The sequence below is a fragment of the Pleurodeles waltl genome, chromosome 5, assembly GCF_031143425.1.
Source record: "Pleurodeles waltl isolate 20211129_DDA chromosome 5, aPleWal1.hap1.20221129, whole genome shotgun sequence".
NCBI classification, from domain to species: Eukaryota; Metazoa; Chordata; class Amphibia; order Caudata; family Salamandridae; genus Pleurodeles; species Pleurodeles waltl.
Genome location: NC_090444.1, coordinates 1,410,925,973 through 1,410,938,663, shown reverse-complemented (window position 1 = coordinate 1,410,938,663; position 12,691 = coordinate 1,410,925,973). Strand labels below are relative to the sequence as shown.

At 37.3% G+C, this 12,691-nt stretch overlaps 1 protein-coding gene across 1 annotated transcript in view; it reads right to left on the bottom strand.

The window, feature by feature from the left end:
• Positions 1-12,691, bottom strand: part of LOC138296504 (CD109 antigen-like) — a 363,929-nt gene that overhangs the window by 274,449 nt on the left and 76,789 nt on the right. The window contains exons 4-5 of the mRNA XM_069235675.1: positions 11,974-12,204; positions 2,158-2,283 (exon numbers count right to left, since the gene is read on the bottom strand). Of these exons, the coding sequence (XP_069091776.1) occupies positions 2,158-2,283; positions 11,974-12,204 (357 nt within the window). The remainder of the gene's footprint in view (positions 1-2,157; positions 2,284-11,973; positions 12,205-12,691) is intronic.

The following is a 12,691-nucleotide window of genomic DNA, read 5'->3' as shown; positions in this document are numbered from 1 at the left end:
GAAAGTGTTTTTTAGTCACATTTTGAGGTTTTCAAAGGATTCTGGGTAACAGAACTTGGCGAGTAAATTTTCACTGTATTTTGGCTAATTTCTTGGTCTCCTTCAGGGGAACCCACAAAGTCTGGGTACCTCTAGAATCCCTAGGATGTTGGAAAAAAAGGACGCAAATGTGGTATGGGTAGCTTATGTGGACAAAAAGTTATGAGGGCCTAAGCACTAACTGCCCCAAATAGCTAAAAAAAAAAGGCTTGGCACCTGAGGGGGAAAAGGCCTGGCGGCGAAAGGGTTATTACAGAAAAATGAAAAAGAAATAGCAAAGCTGCATCACTGGCTTTGATTTCCAGATTACTACAATGTACTGTGCCTACCCTACTCCATGGAATCATTAACACCATTCCCAAACATGCCTTTTCACTCACAAAATCACTACTATCAGGTATGCTAGTTTTAACGGTTTAATGAATTTAACCCACATCTACAGCACGGAGAATGAATTATATTGTACCTGAAAGCCTAGGACTGAGAACCACGTGTATGATGACATGGATTGAGGGCCATCTCAATTAAAGAGGATTCACTGTCTTCACTAGACCAAAACCTTGACTGTGAACTATGCTCTAGTGGACACTTTAGTTTGTTAGTTTCTACTTTTTTCGAAGTTGCTCAGAAAAACATGCTTTGGTAAAGTCAGTAAGCCAGGATTTTTGTTTGTGGAAGTATTTGGCAATAGTTTGGTAGCCGTGTTATATATATCAAAAGAAAGCCCTTTGCTGAACATACTAAAATAGCAGAATTAAGGTGTACTCTCAAAGAACATTAGGGACATAAATCAAAACATTAAGTTTGTGTTATAACTGGAGGAACAATGAAACCTTCTACGAAATAACAAAGCCTTAATGGACAGTTCTCAGTAGCAATGAAAGACAATGGCTGGATTGGATGACCCAAAGTGCACTCTTAGGGCCTGATTACAACTTTGGAGAAAGTGTTAATCCATCCCAAAAGTGACGGTAAAGTGACGGATATACCACCAGCCATATTACGAGTCCATTATATCCTATGGAACTCGTAATACGGCTGGTGGTATATCCGTCACATTTGGGACGGATTAACACCTCCTCTAAAGTTGTAATCAGGCCCTTAATTTCCTAATGCACATGTTCGAAGAACAGATGACAAAAGAACATCAGACAGCTAAAACGGTCTGTAGCCAGTGCTATGAAAAATAAAAGTTGGTGTTGTCCAGCAGGGTAGAGATTTAGTAACACATTTTATGCATTGATATTTTGGGACAACATAGATATAAACTCCTTTGACTTGGACTGGGGGATAGGTGATAAATGAGGTCTAAATCAATGGTGTTCCAAAGGGGGATATGATGAAGGTAGGGTATTGGCAGAGATGAAGTCCCAGAGTGTGTATTCAAAGAACTGGGGTTGTTCAGAATGCAACTATTCATGTATGTTGTAATTCTTTGGGCTGATAGTATTAGTTAGTACAAAGGAGATATTAAAAAGCTCCCATTGTAATGAAAAGTGACCAATTGATATTCCAAGTATGCTATCAACTACGAACTCATGAAGGCCTCATCCAGCCAAAACAGAAATTAAAACTTATATAATCATAGAAGCGTAGCTTTCAATAAAGGAATAGATTTTCTATGAAGGGTTCCAAGTGACATCAAGGGACAATTAGATCAAAGTGCTCAGCACAAACATACATAATATATCATAAGAATTGCTGAATTAATCTAATCACTTCGTGCACCACTCATTAACCAATGCAAATATTTATTAAACAAGGTGTGGAAGGCCATAAATGGTCTAAGCATGCAATATAAATACTGTTTAAATAACAAGACTCTACATTATATGATGTTCAATCAAAATTGCTTCATTAGCATCAGTGAGCTGAGTGTGACAAAAAGGTATGACATAATGGTGTAAGTTTATGAATATTATTTTGAGAATACAAAATGTTACCATAGTAAACCAAGACAATTGTGCACCACAGTCTTGGCTTGGAATATCAGGCCATAGTAGTTTTACATGGCTCACTGGCCGTTTTAACTAGCAAAAGATAGCAGGAGCAAACTGAAACAAAATGTCAATCCACGTTTAAACAATATAAGACCCAGACAACTGAAATTCCACTTACTTCGACACGAACGTCTATGGTCCAGGTGCCAAAGGGAGGCATGTCAGATAGCAGAAATTCTAGAGAAGCAACCCCCAGATTAGTTTTGAGAGACAACCACTGCTGGATTAGATTATTTGAAGGATCCTGAACAAAGATAAAAATTAGACAATAAGTTAGCACTTTGGGAGAAGTTCCTAATTGGAAAGTCAATAAGGTTAATAGGATTTTCGCAGCAGAAAACCTCCAATTAACTTAAACGTTAGCTGTATTTGCCCACTTAATAATGAAAGTCAATGCAAGGAGGGATTGGAATCAGAAACTGCAACCTGATTTAAGGAGGGATGGTCACTTGCTTTACAAAACATTTCATATTAACACCAACCTCCAATTATCAGGTAACCTGTATAATCTCTGAAACAGCTTTCTATTTGTAGTATTAGGAGGTAATATACTTGGTGTTGACTTCTCCTGATGGTGGAAGCTTACACAGGCAGACCTGTTTTGTCACCCTCATGGTCTACTTTGAGCATGGCACACAAGTTTATGGAGACACTTTGCTAATAGGAAATCCTGAACTTGCCCATTCGTGAGGCGTTACATGGCTGCAGTTTTCCAAAAATAGCAAATTTTTCTAGTGTGCAAATAGAAGTGTAAACTTCAACCTGCAAATGTGAGACTGGTTTTAAGAAGCAGAACATTTTGTCCACTTAGCACAATGTCATTTTCAGGCTAGTTTTACAGAAATAATAACGAATAGCAGAAGCTTTTCTTCCTGGATTCTTTTATGGAAAGAAACAGTGGGTATTAAATTTTTTCGCCTCATAAGACTGCTGTTTTATTATTTTGAGATAAGAAGCAAAAACAAACTAAAATCAAGAACTCTAGTTCTGAATATTCTCAAGGCGCTACTTACTGCTTGAGCAATGAAAATTGATCCATAAGATTTAGGGCCAGATTACGATATTGGCAGATGGAATACTCTGTCTGCCTTATTACAAGTTCCATAGGATACAATGGAACTGTAATTTGGCAGATGGGATATCCGCCACGGTTGTGACGGAGTAACCCCATCAGCCAAGATCAAAATCAGGCCCTTAAACTGTGTGACCATTAACTTGCACATACATGAAGAGTCTATCCAGGGGACCTCAAAGGGGTTAAAGTGTCTGCTACGCTGCAGTTCTGTGCATCCTGCACCATGTCCTTATTTGCAATAGTTCATAATCAGTGATTGGTTTCTACATTACAAACACTTATCCAGGAGTTAGAGCACTAAAGACAGTAATGTAATAACATCAGCAGAGCAAGCATAGGCGATACAATGTCACAATAAATGTAAATTGTTTACAATTATAATAGTAAGAGAACAACTTGCAAGAACAATAGCAGAAGGATGCACGGGGTCCCTTACAATAGCTGGATTACAAGAAGTATTTAGTGAGCACTACCAGAGGCACTCAACAAGAGCTTATAGCAGGACCAGAAGCACAGAACTAAAACAATTAGGATTGACAGCAGGCAGGAAGTAATCATTGTTTAAGAGTGGTAAAACATGATGACAGAAAATAATTGGTAGTAAGGCATGTGTGTCTGATAATTGTGCATTACATGCAGAATACTATCAAAAGTGAGACAGGTAGATATGTTCAGGCAGACTAAGAGTAGATGTTGTTCAGAGAATGGCTCATCCAATCTATGGGTGCGGGTACAAGAAGATATCGAGAAGTGCAGAGGGCTAAACAGGTTGGATTGGAGTTCATTAGTTATTGTTAAATCATAAAGGTAAATATCACTAATGATCTGTGAAGTCAAGTAAGGTGAAACGAATACAGCAACATAAGCAAATGCTACTACAGATGGTGAAAAGAAAGGGGCTGATTCAGCATGAAGATGTTTGGGATTTAGAAAGTGCATGAAGGCTGAGATAGAGGTTAGTCTGGATATGTACCGTAGACTACTAACTTGGCTGACATTGTCCTAGCAGCCTTGGGAAATGTTCACTTCTTGAAATGTGCGGTGTAGAGAGATCTTTTGTTTTTGGATCGGAGTCTTCATGAATATGTAATGCTGAAATCTTTTGATCAAGTATATGGTATGAAAGCAGTTCTAAAAGTGCATTTAGTGTCAGTATGTATCAGGTGAAGTCACTCAAGTGCTGAGATAACAACCTCATGTTTTTGAGCATTAATCCAGTATCTCAATGCCTCTTTTATGACTACTCTAGAAGGGACAACACCGATTTAGGGATGGATATTGACCACTGATTGCAAGAGCGTTTGCCAATTAGATAACATTAATATTGTGTCAAAAATATCTTTATACACAAAAAATATTGTGAAAAATGATCATGGTAAGAAGAATATCATGGTACAGAATATCCTTTTCTAAGAGATTAATATCATGTTTGAAATATATATAGACGCATAGGGGAGGAGTCATGTCTCAGACAAGTACAGCAGTCTGTTAAGAGATGCTCTACTGAACCCCGTCAAAACTGCTTAAAAAGACATTGGCAAAGCCTTAGGTTCTAATTGCTAGAAAAATAATTGGTTTGGAAAATGGGTGAGGCCTACTGTGAGGCAGACTGGGGTGAGCTGCTTGACACACATGAAAGTGGCCCATGTGAGGCTAGACTCAAACTTAGCTTATTCAAACTTTTGAATGACTGGCTTTTGTCCCTGCAAAGATTTCTATGGACCATGGACCAAGCCCACCTTGGTGACTGACTGCTGGAGATGAGGATACTCCAAAGGGGATATCCATTTGGTACTCTCTTTTCCTTCTAGGCACTTAGGCCCTCAAAGACCGCCAGGGCTGTTTCATCAGATGCACCGCCAACAGGCTGGCGGTGCAATCCATGGAATTACGACTGCGGTGGAAACGCTGTGGTCGCACCACCGGGACCGGCGGTTTACCGCCACGTTGGTCCCATCGGTTTACCACCACGTTTGTCCCAGCGGTTGTAATCCTCCAGGGCAGCGCTGCTTGCAGCGCTGTCCAGGGGATTACGAGTCCCCCTCCTGCCAGCCTTTTCATGGCGGTAGGAACCGCCATGTAAAGGCTGTCAGAAAGGGGAGTCGCAGGGGCCTCCTGCCACGGCCCCATGGAGATTTTCACTGTCTGCATAGCGCAATGGTGCAACTGCACCCGTCGCACCACTGCAACACTGCCAAATCCATTTGGAGCCTGCTCCCATCCTGCGCCCGACATCCCCGCTGGGCCGGTGGGCAGAAACTCGGTTTCCGCCCGCCGGCCCAGCGGGGATGTTGAAATGGCCATCGCGGAAGTGCGGCCGCATTGGCTGCCGCACGGCGGTTACAACTTGGCAGGCGGCGGTTGCCGCCCACCAAAGTTGTAATGAGGGCCTTATTGTGGCAGCACTAGGAACACTACGACTTGAGCCACTACGACTACTACAGAATTGATCTTTTTCCATGACACTTTTAACATTTCTTATATCAACTGTGACACAAAGAGCTGGTTTGACATTGCACTGGCTTTTGCAGCAATGATGGTCTCACAGCACTGGAAGCAAAAATAACCTCCAACAAAAGAGATATGGCTGCAAGATATGGTGAACAAATTATATCTCAAATGTTTGATCAGAAAAGTATCTGTAAGAATTTTTGGCTTTCTTTTCTCAGGTTAATCCCGAATGCACACAGATGTAGCTCATAATCCACTCAGGAGTCTCAGACGTGCATATTGTGGGATGGAACTTTGTTGTCCGTCTTTGGGTTGGGATAAGTTGGTTTGGGTAACATTTCTGTTAATAATGCTCACATTATTTCTGAAGCATGGCAACTTCTGGTGGCTAAACAGTCTTGTGAGTTATTTTCTATTTATAAATATAGTTGCATAAAGTAACAGTCATAATATTTTGTACGTTTTATCATTTTACATGGTTTAAGTTATTAGTATGTTAATTTCCGTTTGTATTACTAATAGTTGTTATATTGTTTTGGTAATATTTTTTAAAGATTGTTTTAAAGTGTATTTAATTTTTTTAATTACTGCCAGGTTTGGATGTTTGTTAGGGTGGAAAACTAATAAAATATGTATTTGAATTTGTTTATTTCCATTATTTACTGTTTACAAAATTAAAATGCATAATTAGATTTGAAAATATGTAAACTGTGTAATTGTTACAATGAATTATATTATTACTTTTCTTTTTAATGGGTTAATTATATTATTAGTGATCTATGTTTTTTAAATTAAATATTTACTTTTTAATGTTACCAACCTTTTGTTGGATAATCATGTTATTAGATATGTAAATTATTGATTGATTACATTCATTTATTTCCTTTTTAAGGTGTTATGTTTTATAAAAGATTTAATTTTCTTATTTTTTGTTGTGAGTTGTTTTATTTTTTGCATTATTAAATACTTTGTGGATTGTAGGGTGGACAGTGTTTTATTGTAGGTTTACTGTTTTAAATGGAGACATAATATTTGAATTGTTATTAGTTTTAGTAACTTATTATGAATATTTCTCTGCAATTTAGTAGGGTTTTAATTGTTTATAAAAACATGTTTTTAAATATTAATATCACTTTTATGATTTGTCTTCAATTTATTTTGTATTGATCTTTAATCTTATGATTTTTTAAATATATTTGACAGTAATCACACATTTTTTCAACACTTTCCTTACTGTCGTTTTGGTTGGGGTGTGAACAGAAAATCGTACACCACACCCGAAGTCCAATGCTTTTTCCACTGTTGGTTAGATTGGAGTGGGAATAGTAAATTTCATCCTGTAAATTACAACACTTTCCCTTATGTAGCATAGGTGTGAATAGCACATTTTGTCTCTCTAAAGTGTAAGGATGAAGACTGAGTAGCAAATCTTATTTTGCAAAATTGAACATTTTTTGTTTTTTTGAGGTTTTTAATTTAAATTTCTTACTTTTTGTTTCAATGGAGTTTTAATTGCTTGATATTTTTTATTGGTTTTGTTTTTATGTTTATTACTTTGGATATAGCATTTAAAATATGTTTCCTTTTGTGGGAAATAGATTAATTTTATTTTATTACATAACATTTGCTTTTTGCTTTTGCATTTATTTGCATTGTCTTTGATTTATACTGTTAATGATTTTGTATTTAAGTATCTTTTTATTGTAATGTAAGTATTTTTGTAACATTTTTTAATTAATATTAATTTTAATATTTTTTTAATGTAATTTTAATTAGTAGTTATATTGTATAATTGTATTTATTCATGTTTTATTATAAAATGTATACTATATACATTTAGTGTTGTGTTAAACTCTTAGTTATTAGTATTTGTTTTCATTTTTTATTTATTTAAATTTAAAGTATTGTATTCTTTTTATCTTTATTTTAACAGTTGCTTTGTTTATACATTTGTATATATATATATATATATATATATATATGTACACATACAGCTAAAAAAAAAATTTTTGAAAGATATATATATATATACCAGCACAAACGTTGTTCGACACATCAGAGAACATCCAAAACTCTAACACATACCTTCATACTTTTAAGAATGCTTTGAGATCTTAATTAAATTAATTATCTTAGAGTAGTTCTTCAGTCATCTCAAAGTATTCTTAAAGGTATGAAATTTATAAATGTATTAATGTTATTGGTTTGGGTATATATGTGTTAGAGTTTTGGGCACATTTATTTGTCTATAGTAAGTCATTAAGTAAGTAACATTTGTTTTCCCCCTTTTTTCTTTATATTATTTTCTAGGTTGACATGGTGGTCCATGCATAATGTCGATAAAAGCAAAAGAGCTATTATGTCCAAGAACGGTTTAGTGCAGTATAAAATGATTAAAATGTATTTTATTTAGTTTAATTATGAATGGAAAACATTGTAAGAGGATTTATTTTAGTTTGGTTTTCTGTTCATTAGATAGTTGTATGGCAGTATTTTTTATACAGTAATATTATATTTAAAGAGGATAAATTATTGATTAGAAATAGGTATGACTGATTTAGGGCAAAAACATCTCATTTTTGTTATCTTTACTTTTGAATCGGTATTATTAATTAGACAATAATGATATTCATAAAGTTTTGCACATTGGATGGTCTTTAGGAATAAGTAATAGCCTTGTAACATTATAAGATGGCCGACATGTTTTTATTCACTGTCAGAGTGGTTTGTTAGTCCATTGTTTGTGTTCATAATGTCAAAATAGGAAGTGAGTAGCTATTCAATTATGTTGTAGAATGTGACAGCTGTAACCTGTGAGCAAGGAGCATAGGTTCCGAAACGCGTCAGGTCTTTTTGCTCGTGTTGCTGTTAAATTAATAAACACTCTCGTGCAAATTTGAGAAAAAAGGTATTTTTGCTTGTGTTGCCATTAAATTAATAAACACGCTCACGCAAATTTAGTCACAGCTCATTGTTTCTGTTACTCCGAGGTTTCTCGGATGTGTCGAACAACATTTGTGCTGGTATATATTTAAGGGTAACTCCCTTGCCATAGACTCGCCACTACGAAGTGGCCAGAATGCAGCGTCTTCTCATAGTGGATATATATATATATATATATATATATATATATATATATATATATATATAAATATATATATATATTTATATATATATATATATATGTATGTATCTCACACCATCTAAAGGTCCGGTCCACCCTGTGGCGCACAAATTTACATTTGAATCGGTATTATTAATTAGACAATAATGATATTCATAAAGTTTTGCACATTGGATGGTCTTTAGGAATAAGTAATAGCCTTGTAACATTATAAGATGGCCGACATGTTTTTATTCACTATCAGAGTGGTTTGTTAGTCCATTGTTTGTGTTCATAATGTCAAAATAGGAAGTGAGTAGCTATTCAAATATGTTATAGAATGTGACAGCTGTAACCTGTGAGCAAGGAGCATAGGTTCCGAAACGCGTCAGGTCTTTTTGCTCGTGTTGCTGTTAAATTAATAAACACTCGTGCAAATTTTAGAAAAAAGGTATTTTTGCTTGTGTTGCCATTAAATTAATAAACACGCTCGCGCAAATTTAGTCACAGCTCATTGTTTCTGTTACTCCGAGGTTTCTCGGATGTATATTTAAGGGTAGCTCCCTTGCCATAGACTCGCCACTACGAAGTGGCCAGAATGCAGCGTCTTCTCATAGTGGATATATATATATATATATATATATATATATATATATATATATATATATATGTATCTCACACCATCTAAAGGTCCGGTCCACCCTGTGGCGCACAAATTTTACGGGTGCATACGTGACGAAAGGACCATTCCTCTGCAATCTCAACCGAGAGGTTGAAACGCGTTGGTGGTGTCTTTTTATACTTCTTTGGATAGAAGCAATAAAACTCTACTGGAGTGCAACGAATCAATTGTTTGACAATTGTTGGTTTTGGATATATATATATCTCACAACATATAATACCACAATATTCTGTAGACAATATTTTTAGCTTACCTGGTAAATATGTAAGCTTGTTATTTAATTCCATGATATTTTTCCCACGTTATTTGTGTATCATGCTATTTCAGATGATGATATGAATTTATAGAAGCCAACTACAAGTTCTAAATAGAGAATATGGGGGTCATTTTGAGATTGGCTGGTGGAAAAGCCCACCGCCAAACTCCTGTGGTCAGGTTTCTGCCAGTGTAGCCGCCTTCCCATGGGCCCCAATACAAGCTCCCCGCTGGGTCAGCGGGCCTAAACACTATTTCAACCTGCTGGCCCAGTAGGGAACAGCCCACAACATTGACGTCGGCTCATAATTGAGCCAGCTGCAATGTTGTGGCGCATAGGGTGCAATAGCACCTGTCGCGCTTTTCACTGTCTGCATAGCAGTAGCTGGCAGAGAGAGGGCTCATAATCCCCAGGGGGGCCTGCATGCAGCACTGCCCAGGTGGATTAGGACCGCCAGTCCCCCCAGTGGAGGGAGACTGGCGGTGCTGGCGGTCCGACTGTGGTCGAACCACCACGGTCATAATGTGGCAATCTGACCGTCGTCAAAGCGGTCAGACCACTGCTTTGGCAGCAGTCAGACCACCACCATGGCCCTGGTGGTCAGAAGACTGCCAGGGTTGTAATTAGGGCTTATATGTTTTAGGTGTTCAAGCTTTTTTTATGTAGAAACTTGCTGTTTAAGCCATGGCTTGAATGTGATTCAATGTGTAGATTTTCATCCAGGAGAAAAACATGGAATTTGGCAACACATTGACAAGTAATCTAGAGAACCACGAAGAGTAAAGAGTCTGATCACTGACAGTTTTACATAATGTCTCTAGCCAATAACCCAACATCGGCCCCTATTTTTAGCTTGCCGGACAGAAAAGGCCATCTGCCAAGCTCCTGACAGGGTGGCCGCAGGCTACATTGAGTTATTAAGAGTTTCTTGCTCGGAGTTTCCACCCTCTGGCCTAGCAGGAAACAGGCTACAGCATTGTCTCCAGCTTGTAATCGAGCAGGCGCAATGCTGTAGTGAGCAGGGTGCACCATCACAGAATGCTGGGGAAGAATGGTGCCATAATCCCCAGAGCAGCGCTGCTGGCAGCACTGCCCTGGCGGATTAGAACAGCCACCATCCTCCAGACCGCCAGGATCCAGTGGTCCTCTGGCGGTCCGACCTCCACTCGTTATCAGGCCACTTCTGCATAATGGTACTGACTGGAGAACAGTTTACTTAATTGCCGAGTGGGGGAGCTGCTCAACATCAATTTTGCTTACCCATAGCTTCTGTCAGAGCAGCTTATCAGTTGGGCCAGCAAATGCGGACCTCTTCCTCCTATATGACTAACAAACACCCAGACAGGTATATTTTCTTAAGTAGCCATTTGAATTCAGCTTTTCTAAACAGTCATTATTTCTACTAGCATCAGCTTATGCATGCAAGGTATGCATGTGTTGTCCCATAAGTGGTGGAGAGGGGGTGGATCATATGTGCAGTCTATTAGTATAGGCTAGTGTATAGCGGCTAATGCCCATTCATAGTGTGTTGGTTTGACAATTTGTCTCTAAAGGGACAGTGATAATAACTGCCGGGTTGTGGGGGTGTAAAGTGAAGTATGATATAGGTAAGTGTCTTGCAGGAAATTTATATTTAGTTGCATTTATCTCCTCACTTGGATGTCATTAAACTGAATGATAGTGCACAGAACATGTAGACACCAAATGAGGATGCCAATTTATAGAGGAGGGAGTCAAATAAGCAGTTAAGTAAACTAACAAAGGGAGCAGAGTGGAAAGCAGCAAGTAGCTTCAGTGAAGTAACAAACTTGCAGGTCAGCCAAATCCTGTCAAACTGTGATACTCTATGATGGTCAAAATACTGGCAATAAGATTACCTAATATTATATGTGTTTAGGAGAAAAATGTGTTAATCACATTGGAGATATTGATGGTAAAACTGAATTCATAGACCTTCTAGGTAGTATTATTAGGCTGAATAACATGCAGAAATGGCCAGATTGGGTACCAAACTACTATGAGATTCAAGTATCAGTCTCTACATGAATTTTGAGAAGAACATTACACCAAGACCTAGAAGATTTATGTGAGAGCCTGATTTAAAATTCGATGGTCATGGAAAATCCACAGACTTGAGGAAGCACTAAACCCAGAGTAGTCACTGATGGCGTTTGCTCTACCATAAGGATAGTAAGGATAAAATTTAAGTGGCAGATTTTATTTTTGATTAAGCACTTCTTCCAGAAATCAGAAGGTATTCCATCATTATGGACTGTAAACAAAGCTCGAATTAAGAACTATTGATTCAATAAGGCGAAGATTTGAAAAAACTCAGAATGAGCATAACAGTGTCTAAAAAATACTTACTTTAATATACATTTTTACTTGTCCATGAAAAGGCTTTAGATCAGAATGGAGTCCGATAACTCTAATCTTTACTGCCTCCCTGGGCTTATATAAGGATTTGTCCAACTCAATAAAATAATGTGTTCGTTTTGGTTGAAGAACAATTGTGAACACGTTGGTAAAAAGCTGTTCATTCTGTGCTGATCCATTCAACAATATGTCAAATACAGCCTGTTGCACATTTTGGGGTGTCTGAAAAAAAAAACCAGATCAAATGTTAACACAGATAATACATAGGGACTAAAGTGAAAATACCAATACATAGAACCTAAAATAACAAACCTTAAATACTTAATACTAGCCAGCCCTATACAATACTTTTGACTGACAAAAAATATGCTCTATCCTGCAAACAGAGAGCGAGTTGTATACCTATGAAGAATTTTATCCTTGCTCCTTTCAGAAACAGCAGCCCTAGAATACTATTCGTAGTCAGATAGTCAGTTAATCTAGGCCAATTGCTTATTTGCTTTCATTCAATTTAATTTTAAAGGAATGGTACAATTTATGAACAGAGGTATGTGAAATTTGCCTCGATTGCTTTTATAAAATGATATGTAAATCCAGGAAAATTACATGATTTAGAATTATATTTTAGAGCATGTGTCCTCGCATCCATATTACATGAGGATGCATTTCGCACAAAAGAAACAGAAGAGTTGCCACAAGAGTCGCTTGA